Source organism: Tupaia chinensis, unplaced genomic scaffold (genome assembly GCF_000334495.1).
Source record: "Tupaia chinensis unplaced genomic scaffold, TupChi_1.0 Scaffold148234_1, whole genome shotgun sequence".
In the NCBI taxonomy this organism is placed as follows: Eukaryota; Metazoa; Chordata; class Mammalia; order Scandentia; family Tupaiidae; genus Tupaia; species Tupaia belangeri.
Window position 1 is genome coordinate 4601583 of NW_006208084.1, and position 19336 is coordinate 4620918.

The following is a 19336-nucleotide window of genomic DNA, read 5'->3' on the forward strand; positions in this document are numbered from 1 at the left end:
TTTTGTTTTGCCTTTTTTTTTTTTTTTTTTAAATAAAAAAGCATGTGCTCCTGCACATCACAGTGAGAGAAAGACACACGCACCCTGCACAGGGTCTGGTCCTGTAGTGATCACCTTCCTCTTGTCCTCAAACCTGTTGATCTTGGCACTCAAGCACATGCCTGGAGTTGCACTCAGTCTATGGTCGTCCGAATCGGTGATCTTTAAATTTGAAATGTTTATGATTTGTGGTCAGGTTTTTCCTTAGAAAAGAAAACTTTTTCATTTCCTTACTGTGACCTTGAATTTAAAATAGTTAAACGATGTTATTTTAGTGGCATTATTATACTCTTTATGAACTTCCCCCAAATCTTGCCTCCTAAATGTTTATAATTATTTTTAACTGTTGTGATACTTCTAAAATCTAAATTCTTAGCAGTTTGGGAATCGTTTAAATTTTTTAATGCTGGCCCTTTTTAGAAATACCAAAAAGCTATGCCTGCATTCCATTTCATTGGATTTGAGATAATGCTTTCTGATTTAGTTTAATATGAAAAGTATTTATATAGTACATTTGCCAATTTCTAAAACTATTTCAATTATCTTAACCGATTTATAATTTTTTATTGATTCATCTTTTTATTGCTACCTAATTAGACTATAAATATCTTGATAAGATCAATAAGCACATACCAGATTTTTAATCATTTAATTCTTTGCAATCAAGCTTTACCCTGTTTTTTTTCCTTTAAATCACAGAAAACATTCAGGAGGAATACTGTTGCAGCTGAAATTGGTGGGGAGTTTGATATTTTTCAATTAAATTATTTTAAAATATTCTTCATTGATGGAAAGCAGTTACATTTCGAAGTGCATTGTTTCTAATGACATTTCTGTGGTTTTTAACTTTTTAATGAATTTCACATAGGGCAAATGGTAATTTGTATATAAAGAACTTGGCAAAAAAATTTGCTTCATGTAAATATAAATATCACAATTAGTATAGACCTATCAATATATTTTTGATAATTTTTCATGTATGGAAAAAGTTAAAGTCGCAAACTGATATTCTGATATAAAACCCAAAGTTTTGAGAGTCATTGTGGGAAAATAGGTTTTTAGACTTTCTTAAAAGACTTCAGTAACATTTTAGGACAAAATTTTCTTGAAATTTGATCTACCTTTGCATTCTGTGATAATGTTTTAGAAAATGTGTGTAATCAAAATTGCTAGTCGTAGTCTCTGTTAACACCAATGATACATGTTTTAAAGGTTAATGTATACCCAAACGTGTGCAAGTATCATGTGTTAAGTACGCTTCGTCTCCCTTTCTTTGTTCATTTATAGCTAAAGTGAACTTGTTATTAAAGTGTATGCAAATATGGAATCTTGTGTACGTGGTGGTAGTTTTTCTTTTTTGTTTTTGATAAGGGAGGGAACATTACTATGTAAGATATGATTGCAAATTAAAGAGAGATCCTATAAATCACATCATCATTTTGAATGAAGGGACAGCTGCCATATATTTAGTAAACAGTACCAAAGAGATTTTATTGAAGTGATTGGGCTTGTAACTCTAAAGCAGTGTGGAATAACAAGTGTGTGTGTTCTGGGGTCAAGTGCCTGGCTTCTCCCGCTTATAGGCTTTGAGATCTTGGACAAGTCTTTAACTTTCTATATCTTCTTTTCTTCTCATCTATAAAATGGGGATGAGACCAGCCAAGTGGTGTGGTGGTTAAGGGACTGGATCCCACTAGGCCAACTGCATGGTTTGAGGCCTTGAGCCAGTGGCTTGGAAAACACTCTGACACACATGCCCAAAATTCTGAGAGGAGACTGTAGGAGAAAGGATTACAGCATGGCCGTTTCCCTGGGGAGTGATTTCTCACTTTCCCTCTCTCTCTCCCTCAGTCTCTTTCTGGTAAGTACACGTACCCTATAGCAAACTAAAGGAAAAAATAAAATGGGGGCTAAGTGGCTAAGAGAGCTAGATCCCACATGTCCAACCGTAGTTTGAATTCCGGCCCCAGTGGCTTGAAAAACACCCCAGGTACTTGTGCATGTGTGCCCCATATCCTGACAGAATGGAGAAAGGGAAGAGGGAATTGTAGAGTGACCATTCCCCACTGAGGGGTGCTTTGTTCTCTTTCTTTGTTAAGTCTCTGATGAGTGCACATGCCTTCTGGGAAACAAATAAAATGGGAACAAGGGTAGTATCTGCCTCAGTCCAGTTCCATGTAAAATGCTCTCAACAGTGCTCGGCGTATGTTAGGGTACTCGGTAAATGTGAGCTGTAGGGCTGCCACGCTTTGTAGCTTCCTTGATTTTACAGTGCAGTCTGCAGAGCTGTGTGCTCCAGCTCTGATGAACTGTCATTCTTGTTACTGCTGTTACTCTGCCTTTACTGTTCTCTAGAGGGCTAGTTCTTGCCATTCTTAGTGCAGTCACTTGTAGTTACTTCAGCAGTGATAGGTACTGAGTGTAATCATTGTATTTAAAGATTACTGAAGGTAGGGGCCAGCAGGTGGCATGGTGGTTAGGGGCGCCGGACTCCCATGTGGATGACAACGGTTTGAGTCCCGGACCTGGTGGCTTGCTTTCTCACTCATTCTTTCTCTTTCTCTCTATCTCTCTATCTCTTTCATTCTGTCCCTCTCTGATAAAATTAAAATATATAAATAGATAAATAAAAAGTTAAATAAAATAATTCTTTAAAAAATTTTAATGAAAAAAGATTACTGAAGATAAATTTGAATAAAAGTGCTGAACAGGTATTTTCAGATATGCATTTTTAAAATATCTTGGACACTAAATTAAAAGTGAACAATAAATTATATTACTAAGAAATTGAAGAAAGTCTATGGTCCATCTCTCTTTTATCACCTCTGTTAAAAAGGAGTAATAATTGGGGCTGGCAGGTGGTGTGGTGGTTAAAGGCACTGGATTCCCACATAGCCATTTACGGTTCGAGTCTCAGACCTGGTAGCTCGCTCGCTCTCTCTCTCTCTCTCTCCCTCTCTCCCTCTCTCCCTTTCTCCCTCTGTCCCTTTCTCTCTCTGGTCAAATTTTTAAAATAATAATAATAACATGAAATTAAATAATTCTAAAAAAAAAAAAGGAGTGATAGTTTGTTTTTCCTGATACCCATACTTCACATCCTGCTCTTTGGACTTGATAGTACTGTTTATGCAGAGTTGAGAAATTCATACGTTGTCAGCCTCTGGGTGAATAGGATGAATTCAATTTTAATGTGAATAAATACGGATTTTAGTAAAAACACTATTTCAGCATACACTCTGGTATATTACTAATAAATGTAGGGGGATTTTGTTTTGTTCTGGGGGAAATGTTGAAAAAACTCTTTTGTTTTAAATTGATGCCAAATGAATCACTGAAGGAGAAAAAGAGGTATGAAGCCCACATGGGTAGGGTGTGCTGGATGCTGCTGTTTGGGAGGCTCAGATTTGTTCCCAGGCCCACTGTAAAAGCCACGTATGGTGAGGCCACCACTCAAGAGGCTGAGGCAGAAGAATCACCACACGGCAAAACTGTCACACACACACACACACACACACACACACACTCACACACACTCACACACACAAACATAACAAAAAAGAGGTATTGATTAATCTGTGTTCTGATTGAGCAGATGCACTATGTTTGAATATAGTACTCTGTCACCAGAAGGGATGGTGTTCTAGAAATCCTTCCAGTGGATAAGGGATTTAAGGGCCTTTTATTCACTTATCAAAGTTGTGCTGACAACTTGGAAAAATTAAGGGAATGAAGTTTTTGAATGAATCTATGGAAAAGGAAAATGGTAAGTTTCGAGATACCAGGGCTGATTTCAACATTATTTGAGGTCAGACTGAAGTGTATCCCGTACATTGGTAAGAGGGAGTTAAGGTAACAAATAGAGAAGGGATTTACACTTAACTTAGGTAGCATGCTGCCATCGCTGGGCAGGAGGGATTCTTGCAGTTATTCTGTGAATTTGAAGTGCAAGTGCCAGTCCCTCTCAGTAAAGCCTTTTAAACACAAACTGCACACCAGAGCTAGACTGGGCAATTTTATTTCCTAAATACCTCGTGTGTCAAGTTTTGTGCACAAGAAAATAAAGTTATCAGTATCCACAGAGTCCACAAGGTGAGAGGGCTATGAGGAAGCACGGAAGTGCTGTGTAGGAGGCTCTGTTCGAACTACGCGGTGAGCTGGAAGTAAATGAAGGAGTGACCAGCCTGGGAAAACTACAGCTGTAACTCCACACAAACAGAACAGGTAGGCCAGGGTGACAGTAGCCCATCCTTGGCAACCTCCCTAGAGACTAGTCTTGTTATGGTTGTTAAATGCCTTCGCCCTTCACCAGAACGTAAGCTCCAGGAGGATGGAGATGGAATGCATTTTATTCCTGGCTATCCAGGCCATTGCTCTTCTCATTGCTGTTCCGCATGCTTGTCAATTAATTTGCATAAGTATTTGTTGATTGGATGGGCCCATATAAAAATAAATGAGACTTTGAGCCTGGTCTTCAGGAGAAATTGTTATGAGGTTGGCCATCACAAGTGACAACTGGAATGTAAAGCACCTGGCAGCTTACCAGGAAAAGGTAAGCATTTAGGTAAAGGCTGGGAAGAGGAAAAAAATAAAAGATGGCTTTTAAAAACAAATCCCACGCGGGGTCGCCAACTGCTGGAGTAGCGTGAGGGTGAGGGTTTTAAATGTGTTTCAAAGAAGTGTCAGGATTTTTCAAATTTTTTAAAGTTGATTATTTAAATTATTTGGGGTATTCTTAATGGTTCTAAGGAATACAGCTGTTTCAGAGTTACTTCTACTCTTCATTATGGGCTAGTGACATTCGCTAAAGGGCAAAGCGACTGGTACTGTAGGTTTCCAAAATGCTGGAAGGAAGGCTGTGGGAACGTCAGACGCAGCGTTTGCCGGCACTGGGCGAACTCCCCTGGAAAGCTCCGCCCACGCGGGGGCGGGTCACGTAGCCTGTGTTCCGCGCTCTGATTGGGTGCGCTGGCCCGGGGGTGGGGGCGGTCTGCGCGCTCCCTGGCCTCCCGAGCTCTGATTGGCTGTGGGCTAAAAGGAAGGTGGCCTGGTCGCTTGGGCCCTGGATCCAGGACTCGGGAAGACCGAAAGGGAGGAAGAATGAGGTAAGGTCCCGGGACTGCCTGAACCTTGCCTGGAGCGGATGTGTACAGGTGAGTCTCCCCTTTCCTCCGCCCTTGGGCAATGACCCTCACACCTGGTGGAGGACGGAGACGGCCACGGAGAATCTGGACGTTCCGCCAGACGCTCAGCTCCGCCTTCCTGGGCTGAGCCAACACCACCAGGCGCAGAGGGTAGAAAATTGCCCCGGAAAGCAGAGGCCACGCATGCGAAGGTGTAGCCTTCGTTTGGTCCTGGAGACTCTCTTCCTTAGACCCCCGTGTTTCCTCGCCTGTATCATGGGGATTGATTTGAAACTGTCAACAGAAATGACCAAAGTGGGACAACTGAAATTACTGGTGTTGCAGAGGGGACCATATTAAATATAAAAATTGTGCACAGTGCAGAAATATCTTTCACTGCTCAAAAATGCTGAAGCATCAGAAAGTAGTCTACATCGTGATTTAGCAAACGTGTACCAACAGTGTTACTGAGGGCACAGAGGTAAGAGCAGCCCCTGGGGAGAAGCTGGTGGGTTTGAATCCGAGATCGACCCTTTATTAGCTAAGCAGTCTTGGGCAGGTTGTTTGGCTGGCATCTGTTTCCTCATCTTTGAGTGTCCTGTGATACAATGAGTTGGGATATATGAAGAGCTTTCTGAGTATTCCGAGTGGTTTATGGTATTAACTCATTTCATCTTCACAGTTATCCAGAAGATAGGGTAAACGAGGGTCTAAGGAAGAGGACGGTCTCTAGAACCTTCCTGCTTCCCTGGAGCAATCACTCTGAGTGATTTATGGCATTAACTCATTTACTCTTCAGAGTCACCCACAAGGTAGTGTCCCCATTTTCCTGATTTCCAAACGGAGACAGAAGTGAAGTAGCTTTCTCAAGTCACATGACAACTACTGACCAGGAACTAAACCCAGGCAGCTTGACTTTAACAGCCTACAGTTTTACCCACCACCTTAAGTCGCTTCATGAAATTCATTAAGTTTCACCAATGATATTGTGCTTATGTGGACCAATTTTCCTGCTGCTTATAGAGAATAACGCAAAACAGGATTTAGTCCCTGCCCTGCCCACACTTACACATCTAGTTCAAGGTGTTCCTGGCTGGGCTGCACGGTGTCCAGGAGCACTGCTAAAATCATTTGCAAATTCCAGAAACAGAGGTTATGGCTCTCAGGCTCTCAGAAACCATATGAGCCAAGGGAAGGGATGGAGTGTTTTAACAGAGCTAGAGTGCAGCAGTCACGCCTGACACACAGCGTGAGCTTTAAATGGCAACAAACACCTTCCTGTTGGAGCGCCCCAGTAGGGTCAAGTGCAGGGTGCTGTGCAGGACAGACAGGTCACCTGCCCAGGTGTACCTCCTAGAGCCAGTGATGCCAGCCAGGTGAAGGACAGGGCAGTGATTGATGGCAACACAGTGGTGAGGTTTCTGCCCACGGGGAAGGTTGGGCAGCCCCCGCTCTGTCAGGTGGTGCAGGGTAGCTCTCCATGGTGCTGTGAGAGCCAGCAGCACATACAGGCGGTCAGACAAGGCTCCATCAGGAAGTGATGCCTGAGCATCCTGGGCATGGAGAAGAGCCCATAGTCTTCAAAAAGCATGCGATGGGAAAGCACGGAGCACCAGGGACCAAACAGAAGCAGTGTGGCTAGTGGGGAGCGAAAGAAGAGGATTCGTTGGTGGCAGAGCCCAGAGGCCTCGGAAGCCATTTCTGTGTTTTACTGTATGTCTTTTTTCTGATGTGCCATTGTAAAGCTGAATGCAGAGGGGTGACAAGATCACATTTTGGGAAGAAGCTGGAGAGAAGCCCAGATGGATTAACGGAAGCCGTGAGGAGGATAAGGACTCTAGGAAGAGACTGTAAGGTAAGAGGAAGGAGTCTAGAATCAAGCCTTGAGAGAGGAGACAGATAAAGGGTGACCAGAAGTGTAGAAAGGAAGGAGGAGAACTGGGAGAGAGAAGTATCCTGGAAGTCAAATGAGAGAATACTTCAAGGAGAAAGTGGTCAGCTGTGTTGACAGCTGCAAAGACTACAACAGAAAGAATCTGAAGCTACTCATTGGCTCTAAACACATGGAATTGCCTTTCCTGTGCAAGTAGAGGGAATGGAGAGAAAGAAATACCTTCAGGGATGGCATACCAGCAGATGGCATAATGGCTATGTTGCTGGACTCCCCACGTAGTCAACTGTAGTTCAAGTCCCATACCCGGTGACTTAAATTCACAGCAGGCATGTGTGCCCAGGATCCCATGAGGAGAAGGAAGGAGAAGGAATTATGGCATGGTCATCCCCCCAGGGGGTGATTTCTCACTTTCTGTCTCTCTGTCTCTCTGGCTAGCAAATGCACCCTGTAGCAGAAATTAAAAAAAAAAAATAGAAAAGAAAAGAAAAGAAAAGAAAAGAAAAGAAAAGAAAAGAAAAGAAAAGAAAGAAAAGAAAGAAAAGAAAGAAAAGAAAGAAAGAAAGAAAGAAAGAAAGAAAGAAAGAAAGAAAGAAAGAAAGAAAGAAAGAAAGAAAGAAAGAAAGAAAGAAAGAAAAGAAAGAAAGAAAAAGATTTTCAAGAATGAGCTGAGCAGAAAGAAAAGGTTGGGTTTTAACTGGAGGGCCAGTGAGCAGAAGAGCCACGGAGATGAAGGGCAAAGCATCAGAGGCGGGTACAGCTGAGGGATTGGGTGTGTGAGGAAGAGCCTCTAGAGGCCTCCAGCCTCAAGCCGAGACCCTGAGCTCAGCACGGGGGCGGAGACTGATTACCCAGGATGGCCAAAGGTGCTGCTGTTGTAGGGAAGGGGAAAGGGCAGTGGGTTTGTTTATTTTGAGGAACCCCCCCCTTCTCTGGACAGATAAGAGGCAAGGGCACTGGGAGTGTAGGAGGGATTCAGGGTGCAGGGAAAGCTGGAGGTCTGAGTTGAGATCTGAGCAGTTGAAGCACCCATGCACTCTAGTTTCCTTTGTCTCTCACAGTACCCATTTTCTTCCTTCTCCCTGTCTCTATTTCAGGCCAACTTCTTCCGAGGAGGAAGGGTTTCCTGGGTGGGATTAGGCTGGGAAAGTGTACACTTGAGGTTGAGAATATTATGCTGTCTCTGCTTCAAAGATGAATTAATCCACCCAGTGCCAAGTGGCTTAATGAACTACACCCAGAGGTCTAGAAGAATGAGTATACCAGAGATCTTCTGAGGATGGACTGGCAGAGAGAGCCAGGTATGTAGCAGAGGCCCACAATGGACAACCTCACCCATTCAGGGAATTTCAAAATAGGAAGATGAGAATGGAAGCTAGCTAGAGACAAAAGCTACATTTAATGTGTGATAAAGGAGGTGTATCACAGCTCATGAGAAAGAAAAGGATTATTCCAAAAATGGTGCTTAGAGATACTGATCAAATCTATGTAGATCCTCACTCATACCCAAAAACTTCAAATGAATTAACGTAGCTAATTTATTTTTTAAGAGATATTTTTGCTATAAGGGCACATGTGCACGCCAAAGAGCCAAAGATAGAAAGTGAGAAATCATCCCATGGGAGATGGCCATGCCACAGTCCCTAGTCCTTTGTTTTCTTCTCTGCATTTTGGGCACACATGTGCACGCGCCCAGCATGAGTTTTAAGCTCCCAGTTCCGGGACTCAAACCACAATCAGCTATGTGGGAATCCTGTGATATAACCATTTATTATGTTATCTGATGGTCCCAAGGAACTAACTTTTAAAATGTAAACAAATATACACAAGAAAATGTGGATGAATTTGGTGCTTAAAAACAGTAGGCATCATTAAAGAAAGGGACCCTTCCCTGATCTTCCATTGACAACTTAAAATTAATTGCTTTGTCTGGCACATGCTACATACAGATGAACTTTGAAAACATTATGTGAAAGTACCAGCAGTTAGCGTAATGGCTATGTCTCTGGACTCCCATGTAGTCGACCTCGGTTCGCGTCCCGGACCCGGAGGCTTAAAACTCATGTCGGGCACACGTGCGTGCATGCCCAAGATCCCAATAGGAGAATGGAGGAGAAGGGATTGCGGCATGGCCATCCCCCCGGGGGGTGATTTCTCGCTTTCTGTCTCTCTCTCTCTCTGGTGAGTGCACACACCCTATAGCAAAAAAGAAAAAAAAAATAACTCTCAAACAAAACACCTCTCCAAAAAAAAGCATTACGTGAAGTGAAATAAGCCCCAGAGACAGAAGGACAGATGCCTGATTCCACTACATGAAGTACGTACAGTAGACAGACTCAGTGACAATGCAGAATAGAGTTTATGGGCAGGGAAGGGAGTGGGTTGGAGAGTTGTTTAGTGGGTACAGAGTTTATGTTGCGGGGACCATTTCTGGAAACCGTAGTTAGTAATGGTTGTCCAACATTGTGAACGTACTTGCTGCCACTGAACCGTGCACTTGAATAGTGCTAAAATGGTAACATTTCTGTTACTTATATCTTACTCCAATTTGCAAAATAAACCATCCATAATAAAGTAACCGTTTTTCTTAATACGTAAAGGATTTACAGAGGACCATTTTTAAAAAGCAGAAAAACTGCAGCTTAAAAAGGCAAAAGGTGGGCCAACCAGGTGGCATGTGGACCACACACGGCCAAACGTGCAGTTCATGTCCTGGACCTAGTGGTGTGAAAAGCACGCCAGGAGCCTGTGCACATGTGCCAAAAATCATGAGAGCAGAATGGAGGAGAAGGGACTGGTCATCCCCCTGGGGAGTAATTTTTCACTTCTTTCTCTTCTCTGCCTCTCTCCAGTGAGCATGTGCCCTGTAGCAAAAAAAAAATAAAATAAAATAAAATAAAGATGGCCAGGATAATTTATAAGAAAAGTTCGAGCTAACAATAAAAGCAAATGAAATTGAATTAGTGTCATATCGTTTTTCATATATCAAAATTAAAGCCAATGAGAAAATCACTTATAGTGCTTGTGAGAAGGTCAACTGAGATCGTTTTTCTTGACAGGAAATTTAGCAACTTAGCTAATCAAATGTTCACACATCTCTCCTTCAGGAATTCTACTTTTAGAAATTCATCCTAAAGGATAAAGCACATGAAACGTGGAGAGACGGCCTATCACGCATAATTACACATGGCCGGAATGCGCAGTATTCAGAATGAATTACAAAATTATAGTGTATCCATCACATACAGCATGCATTTAAGTGTTCACAGAATGTTTTTAATGCCAGTCAGATTCTTGGAGGATAGAATTAAAACAGCAGAAAGTAAATTGTGCATATAATGTCCATTCACTGCAGGGAAGTTCCATTTGTGACGTTTCACTTGGCTGGTTGCCCGTGTTGCTCATCAGAGAGAGCAAGACAGTGTTAACTGTCCGACAGCTTACCTGAGCACGTCACTGTTCACCTTGGAGTGCGGAGCAAATAGGACACAGCTTGCTCTCTCTGTAGCCTCGTTGGGCACGAGTCCAGTCAATGAAAGCACCCTGCCATGGTCGGTGCGGTTCCCCTGGTTAGTGATCTGTAATTCTGTATATTGTAACAGACCAGGCCAACTCTGTACCCAGTGTTTAGCCAGACGGTGTTTGCTTCCAACCCTGGAGGACCCCGTACTGTATTGGACTTTCTGGGGGAGAGAGAGATGGTATCCAGCGTGGACCCTCCTTGAGACTTTTTCAAGGAAAATTCTGAGTCTTTGCAGTTTTCATTTTACAGGCTGAATCAACAACCTAACTCCCATGTGCAAGACAGCCTCACTCTATGTATTTAAAGAATTATAATAACAGGAGTGAGAAACAAATACAGTAGACATACATGTCGATGTATGAAGACTTTGAGATGGTGGGATTGTGACTTTCTCTACGTCCTTGTCCTTGGCAAAACTGGGCAGCTTCTCTGCACTGTATTGCTTCTACATTATAAGCTCTTATTGGGAAACTGGAATGTTTAAAATAACCATTTTCAGTTATTCTTTGTAAATAGCATACTTCTAAAACATAAAGTCCTATCACTACAAGACTTTTAGCTCTAGAAGTTTCCCGGTAGCGGATACCGTCATCGGCACTGCGGAGTACTTGACACGCGTGTTAGCCCTCTCGGCGGCTGTAAGGTCGGGTGCCGCTCTCCCACTCCCCAGAGGGCGGCGCTACTGACGCTCCTTTACTGTCCTCGGCACTGCCCCTCGTGGGGCCGAGGTAGCTGACTTACCCGGATTACCCCGTAAATTAGGGCCAGGACTGGGCGTGGGCAGTTTGGCTGCAGCCTCGGGAGCAGACGGAGGCCTGTGTTTATGGGGTCACACAGTGAGTGGGGAGTGGGGCCCCAGCCCAGATCCGCCCCTGCATCCCCCTTACGCTGCCTCTCCTCCTTCCTGCGATGATCGATTGTTGACTGTTCTTAGAAATTTGTTGTTACCACTTTTTTTATGGAAATAGCTCCATTTATTTATTTCCTTTATTTTTTCCTCCCCCCCCACATAGCTCCAAATTATTTCCTTTATTTTTTCCTCCCCCCCCACATTTTATTGATTCACGAAAGATCTTCATCTAAATACTTTCAGTAGCAAGTGCACCTGGTATAAACATCTCTGTGCACACACGTCTGACTTAGGCATAAACCCAGAGAGTAGAATGAACATACTATAAGGTAGCACCAATTATTTCCTTTATTTTTTCCTCCCCCCCCACATTTTATTGATTCACGAAAGATCTTCATCTAAATACTTTCAGTAGCAAGTGCACCTGGTATAAACATCTCTGTGCACACACGTCTGACTTAGGCATAAACCCAGAGAGTAGAATGAACATACTATAAGGTAGCACCTAGCTGAGGCCATATAGCTTACTGCGGTCATTAAGTAGGTAGGTATGTTTTTGGTTTAGTTTTTAATTTCAAGGAAAGCAGTTTTAGTTTTAAGAAATCAAAATCAAAAAATGTTAAGAGCATTTTGATTAATGAGAAATCACCCCCCAAGAGTGATCCCTGCTCTGTTCTTCTAGGAATCAGGCATGTACACACATGTGCTCGGCATGTGCTGGGTCCAGGACCCAAATAGTGGTTGGCTACATGGAAAGCCAGTAACTATACCATCTGCTGGTCCCTGTTTTTAGAGATTTCAAAAAGAAAAATATTTTCATCTTGGCTAGTGAGGAACTGTCTGACAAAAACCCTGGTTGAACCACTAACCATCCAACAAAAGCTATGCCTACAGATATTTAGGTCTCCATAGGCACTGACCGTGAGTTGGCATCACAAATGGCAAGCTAAAATGGGAACGTGTTTAGTTATTTTCATTAGAGAGGAATTATTTACTTGGACAGCCTTGCAAAGAGAGAGTCCTCGGCGTATGTGGCCAGAGTGTTATGAAAGGTAGGGATTGGAAGTGTTTCCAGCTTCCCTTTCAAACCTAGAGAGTGAGGGAGGCTGCCAGCTATTCAATAGGTCAGCAGCCCAGTCCCACACACTTCGTGGTAGCGTGGAGGCACTCAAGAACATCGAGGTGCTGGAAGTTACTTAAACTAGGCATGATTTCATTATAAAATAACAGAAACAAAGGGAAGGAGCTAAAAATGCACTGTGACGTGTTGACTACAGTCCTCCCTGGTACACACTGAGAATTGGTTCCAGAAGCCCCAGACAGCCAGGATCCACATCTCCAGAACCCACAGATATGGACGGCCAACTGTATTTTGAATTAAAGGCCTTTGGAGGACAGCAGGTGCAAGACCATGCTGCTCTCTTTCCTGTTTTTTAAAAGCAGATGGAATTCAGATATGAAAGACACCTGTCTACACCTAAAGGAATAACATCCTTCACTTCAAGGACAGACGAGAATTCTGTGCAGACCTTGTTAAAATAGCTCTTATCTTTGAAGCCTCCCCAAATAATGTAATAGCTTTTTCACAGCATACTAGTCTTTGTCCAAATCAGTGTACAAGTAACCGACTGTAACTGCTGCTTTGGGTCTGCATTTCCTTTTGAGGCTTCCAGGCCATCCAGAATTTGTATTGAGAAAATGTGTACACTTTTCTCCTGTTAATCTAGTTCCTCCAAATTATGTCAGATTAGTTCTTGTGCCCAGCCAGGACCCTAAGAGGATAGAGGTGTGGTGTTGTCACCCCTATAGTGGCAAAGACAATAATGCATCGGACACAGCATAGCCACCCTGCAACACCTAAAGATGCCCAGTGGGGATAGCTGGCTGGCTGTTTCAGACCACTGGTCACCGGTCCACAGCTGACCTGATTCCCCTGGGGCTCTGCTGGGGCAGTTGCCTGGCATTTCTCATTTGACCTGGCTAAGACTTGTTTTAATCTGGGTATATCAAAGAGGCTTCATTTACATATTCTAACCAAACAAGCACACATTAATTAACTCATCTCATATCAAAGAAATGAACTGATCCACTTTGGATGATACTAAGCAGAAGTACTCAAAAACATTAAAAATTAGGGATGGCTCCCCGCCAGCTCTTTCCTAAGTATCTGCTTCACCTAAATATCAACCTTGTATGTATAAGTAATGTGTCTCTAAGGAGGAAACATATTGTAGGAAAGGGAATTCATGTCTGTGGACACAAATTGGACCACTTGGAACTCCTGGTGGCATTGATGCTGATCTGTCCAGTGGAAGTAACCGTGTTGCCAGGTTGTTGCCAAGCTCATAAAGACCGAGTATTTACAAAGTATTGATAGAAGATACCCTGGTTGTGAAGGGCACATTGGGGGTACTAAGAGGGTGTTTTTTCCCAAATATTTATTTAGTTTTAGTTTACTATAGGGCATGTGTGCTCGCCAGAGAGAGAGAGAGAGAGAGAGGGAAAGTGAGAGATCACCCCCCATGGGGAATGGCCTTGCCGCAATCTTTTCTCCTCCATTCTCTAGGGATTTGGGGCATGCACACACATGGGCCCAACGTGATTTTTTAGGCTGCCAGGTCCAGGATTCAAACCACAAAGTTGGCCATGTGGGATCCAGCTGCCTTAACCGCTATGCCACCTGCTGGCCCTGAAGAGGATATTTTTACTATTCCACATGAATAGTTTTCCTAATTTAAATCCATTTTGCGACCAGCAGATGGCATAGCAGTTGCATCACCAGACTCCCACATGGCCAACCACAAGTTAGAGCTCCGGACCTGTTGGTTTGAATCTCATGCCAGGTACCTGTGTGTGCGTGTCCAGGATCCTGAGAGGAGAATGGAGACGGATTAAGAAGATGATCATCCCCACTTTCCTTCTGTCTCTCTCTCCCTGGCAAATGCACACACCCTAGGGCAAAAACCTTTTAAAATTTTAATAAAAAATAAATAAATCTGTTTTATTTCCATACTTACTACTTACAGCTCAAATTTGTAAGTGTATGTGGTCCGAAAGTCAACAGCGCTTATGTGAAAACCTTTCTTTTCTTCCCCACAGATACCATGGGTACGTTCTGAGTCCCGAGATAGTGGGAATCAGCCAGTGGATTGCAGGCATGTTATGGAAGTGGTTGCTGAGATCCCAGCCCTGCAGGCTGTGTTCTTTCAGAAAGAGGCAACCAGCTCTGACATGCAGACCTTTTTTATCATACTTCCCCTACACAACCGATGGTGGGCAGCGCAACAGAGAAAATGCCAGAACGGTAGACAAGCTCTACAGACTTTCCGTTGACATTACAAAAATCCGTAGATTAAAAGGATGGGTACTTTTGGAGGATAAAACCTATGTTGAAGAAATTGCTAAAATTTTACAAGAACTGGGTGCTACTGAGACTGCTGTGGCCAGTATTTTGGAACGCTGCCCAGAAGCAATTGTCTGTAGTCCAACTGCTGTTAACACCCAGAGAAAACTCTGGCAGTTAGTCTGCAAAAACGAGCAAGAATTAATCAAGTTAATAGAACAGTTCCCAGAATCTTTCTTTACTGTGAAAGACCAAGAAACCCGGAAGCTGAACATTCAATTCTTTCAAGAGCTGGGACTCAAGAATGTGGTCCTTAGTAGATTTTTGACAACTGCGTCTAATATTTTTCATAACCCTGTTGAGAAGAATAAGCAAATGGTAAGGGCTCTCCAGGAGAGTTATCTAAGTGTAGGCGGCTCTGAGGCCAACATGAAAGTTTGGCTCCTAAAATTATTAAGCCAGAATCCGTTTATTCTGTTAAATTCTCCTGCAGCTATAAAGGAAACACTAGAATTTCTCCAAGAGCAAGGTTTCACCAACTTTGAAATCCTCCAACTTCTGTCTAAGCTCAAAGGATTTCTTTTCCAGCTTTGCCCAAGAAGTGTACAGAACAGTATTTCCTTCTCTAAAAATGCTTTCAAGTGCACAGACCATGACTTGAAGCAGTTGGTTTTGAAATGCCCTGCCATTTTGGCTTACTCTGTTCCAGTTTTAGAAGAAAGGATTCAGGGGCTATTGAAAGAAGGAATTTCCATAACTCAGATAAGAGAAGCGCCAATGGTCCTGGAATTAACACCACAGATAGTACAGTACAGGGTCAGGAAACTGAATGCCTTAGGCTACAGAATAAAAGATGGACATCTAGCAAATCTAAATGGAACCAAAAAGGAGTTTGAGGCTAAGTTTGGTAAAATTCAGGCCAAAACAGGAAGGCCTTTATTTAACCCCGTGGCACCATTAAATGTTGAAGAGTGACTGACTGATGTCTCTTTCTAACAGGCCAGAAACTGACAGCAAAGACTTTAGCAATCCGGGCAGTTTATAGGCACCAGTAATCTCTCTCCCTGCCACCCGCTCCCCTACCCCCCGCCAGAAGGTTTTGCCTTAAGGTGCATGCACTTGCCAGAGAGAGAGAAACAGTGAGAGTGAAAGTGAGAAATCACGCCCCCCCACACCCTCCCAGCGGGGATGGCCATGCCACAATGCCTTCTCCATTCTCCTGGGATCTTGGGCATACACACACATGCTTCCAGCCTGAGTTTCAAGCCACTAGGTTTGAGACTTGAACTGTGTCAGCCATATGGGAGTCCAGCAACATAACCACTATACCATCTGCTGGCCCCAGCACCAGTAATCTTAAGTACTTTTTTTTTAAGGGGGGGAGGTTTACGTTATAGGGCACGTGCGCTCACTAGAAAGACAGAGACAGACAGAGAGAAAGTAAGAAATCACCCCCCGGGAGGGATGGCCACACCGCAATCCCTTCTCCATTCTCCTCTCGGGATCTTGGGCACACACACGCACCCGGCGTGAGTTTAAGCCGCCCGGTTCAGGACTCAAACCATGGTCGACTACATGGGAGTCCAGCAACATAGCCATTACGCTAACTGCTGGTCCCATGACTTACTTTTATAAGTGAATACATTTTAAGAAACTGACAAGTACAGTCTCCTTTTTTTTTTTTTAAGAATTATTTATTTTTAATTTGACCAGAGAGAGAGAGAGAGCAAGCCGCCAGGTCTGGGACTCGAACCACAGCAGGCCATTTGGGAGTTCAGCGCCCTTCACCACACCACCTGTGGGCCCCAGCACCTTCTCTTAATTAAAAGTATAGGTACGTTTTTTATTGATACAGCACATTCATCTAGGATGCACTCACTGCTCCTCACTGTCAGCTCTGAAGTATCACTCTACTGTGGTCTGAATTCTGTAGCTTAGTGTTAAGTGAAACCTCAGCAAACTTCTAAAACAGGTTGAGCATCTCTGATCTCCAGATCCACAATGCTCTAAAATACAAGACTTTTTGAGCACTGACACGATACCACAAATGGGCAATTGCGCGCTACATTGCCAAATGGATCTCAGTCGAAATACCACAATTAAGGCTGGCCCAGTAACATGGTGGCAAAAGGCGCTAAGTCCCATATGGCTCACTACAGTTCAAGCCCTGGCCCTGGCAGCTTGAAAAACCAATCGGACGTGTGTGCGTGAATGCCCAAAATCCTGAAAAGGGATGAAGGAAGGGGTTTTGTGGTGTGACCAAACCCTATTGGAGGGCTTTCTCTTGCTCCCCCGGGTGAGTGCATGCACCCTCTGGCAATAAAAAATAATAATAAGAATACTATTAAAAATAGTATATTGAGCCAGCCCGATAGCCTAGTGGTTAAGGGAGATGGATCCCACCTGGCTGGTCACATCATCTGAATCTTGGCGCTTGTGGCTTGAAAGACATGCCAGGTACATGTGTGCGCATACCCCAAATCCCAACAGATTGGTGAGGAATTGTGTGACCACATCCCATTAGGGTGGTGCTTTCTCTCTCTGGTAAGTCCATGTGTCCTCTGGCAAAAATGTTTTCAAATAAGGTTTAGGGGTCAGCTGGAGGCGCAGTGGTTAGGGTCAATGGATCCCACATGACTGACTGCCTGATGTTTCTCACACTTGGCAGCGTGAGTAACATGCCAGCACCCGTGCATGCGTGCCCAAAAATCTCAAGATGTGGGAGAAATGGAGAAGGGACTGCAGTGTGGCCGTCCTCCATGGGGGCTGGAGGGCTGGTTTCTCACTACTGCTCAGCAAGCACATGTGCCCTCTAACAAATTTAAAAAAAAAAGGGAACCAGCAGTTAGCGTAATGGCTATGTCGCTGGACTCCCACGTAGTCGACCGTGGTTCGTGTCCCGGACCCGGTGGCTTAAAACTCACGCCAGGCACCTGTGCATGTGTGCCCAAGATCCCGAGCAGAGAATGGAGGAGAAGGGATTGCGGCATGACCATCCCCCCTGGGGGGTGATTTCTCGCTTTCAGTCTCTTTGTCTCTGGCGAGCGCACGCGCCCTGTAGCGAAAACCTCTCTCAAAAAAAAAAAAAAAAAAAGTGTCTGAAGTTGCCTTTGAGCTATGTTATAAGGTATATATGGAATATATAAGTGGATTTCATGTTTAGACTTGATTCCTGTTCCCAAGGTATCTCATTAAGTGTGTGCAAATACTTCAGAATAACAAAAAACACCTGAAATCCTAAAGACTTTTTGGTCTCAAGCATCTTGGGTAAAGGATACTTGAGCTATACTTTTTTTTTTTTTTAAATGAGAAAACCAATTTTATCTCCAATTTAGAGTAAATGAATGTCTTTGAGAACCAGGCATTATTCATCCAAAAAAGGGTGGCGCCTACTTGAGTGGCTAACTTGAAACTGACAAGTACACCTCATGAAACATTTACACGCACTCTACTTTCCTCATTTTACAGAGGAGGAAACCGAAGCTTCTTTAAGCCTCTGGGCCACTCAGCTGCCAAGTGGCAAAGCCCAGGTTTACCAAGATTTGGTTTCTGTTCAAATCTAGTACATAGAAAAGGATTACTTCTGAGTCAGCTAAGAGAAGTCACCCCTCTCTGACAGACCGAAAGGAATGACTAAGCAATTTGGGGCACACTTTTATAAAAAACTTCTCTGTCCCATTTTTTAATTTGAAATGATCTAATTTGTATACATTCGAAATAAATGCAGCTTTTGAGAAACTTTCTGAAATTCCACGTCAGCCGCATAACAGAAATGTGTGAGGGTTGATGCTAAGGATAATGGTAGTGTTTACTGTCTCCTTCCTAAATACTGTTCCAGAATAAACACCCAGGTAAAGACTGGCTCACTTTCAGCTGTGAGGTTTGAACTTCCTAACAATAGACAACTAAGGGCGAGCTGGTGGCGTGGTGGTTAAGGCACTGGACTCCCACACAGCCAACTACAGTTTGAGTCCCAGACCCAGAGAAATCACACCCTGTGTGTGCATGCCTAAAACCCCTAGAGAACAGAGAAGGGATTGTGGTTGGCCATCCCTCCTGGGGGATGATTCCTCACTTTCCCTCTGCCTCTGCAGCAAGTACATGTGCCCTATGGCAAAAACCTAAAAATAGTAATAATAATAATAATAAATAAGTACGTGGGGGACCAACAGGTGGCAAAGAGGTTAAGGCGCTGGACTCCCACATGGCTGACTGTGGTTTGAGTCCTGAACATGGACACTTGCTTTCTCACTTTCCCTCTCTCTTCCTCTCTGGTAAGTGCATGTGTCCTAAAGCAAATTCTTTTTTAAAAAATTATAAATAAAAAGTAAATAATTCCTTTTAGAAAAATACGCAACCAAACAGTGGCTTTGTTTTTTTTAAGAGATTTTTGCTATAGGGCACTTGTGTTCACCAGAGAGACAGACAGAAACTAAGCGAGAAATCACCCCTGGGGATGGCCATGCCACAGTCCCTTCTCCATTCTTCTTTTGGGATTTTGGGCACACACACACATGCTTGGCATGAGTTTTAAGCCTCTAGGTCTAGGACTTGAACTGTGGTCAACCAT

At 43.5% G+C, this 19336-nt stretch overlaps 2 protein-coding genes across 3 annotated transcripts in view; both read left to right on the forward strand.

Annotated features, from left to right (window-relative positions):
- The window catches only part of CRY1 (cryptochrome circadian regulator 1), a 77923-nt gene extending 63325 nt beyond the window's left edge, over positions 1-14598 (forward strand). The window contains exon 13 of one of the 2 annotated variants that reach the window (XM_006170353.1): positions 14523-14598. The gene's annotated coding sequence lies outside the window, so the exon portion shown is untranslated. Of the gene's footprint in view, positions 1-738; positions 1367-14522 lie in introns of those variants that run through there. The other variant, XM_006170352.2, reaches the window with a different exon arrangement.
- Positions 5068-15923, forward strand: MTERF2 (mitochondrial transcription termination factor 2). The gene is made up of 2 exons (XM_006170347.3): positions 5068-5141; positions 14523-15923. The coding sequence occupies exons 1-2, from the start codon at positions 5137-5139 to the stop codon at positions 15739-15741; spliced, it is 1224 nt and encodes a 407-aa protein (XP_006170409.1). The 5' UTR covers positions 5068-5136; the 3' UTR covers positions 15742-15923.
- The last annotated feature ends 3413 nt before the right edge of the window (positions 15924-19336 follow it).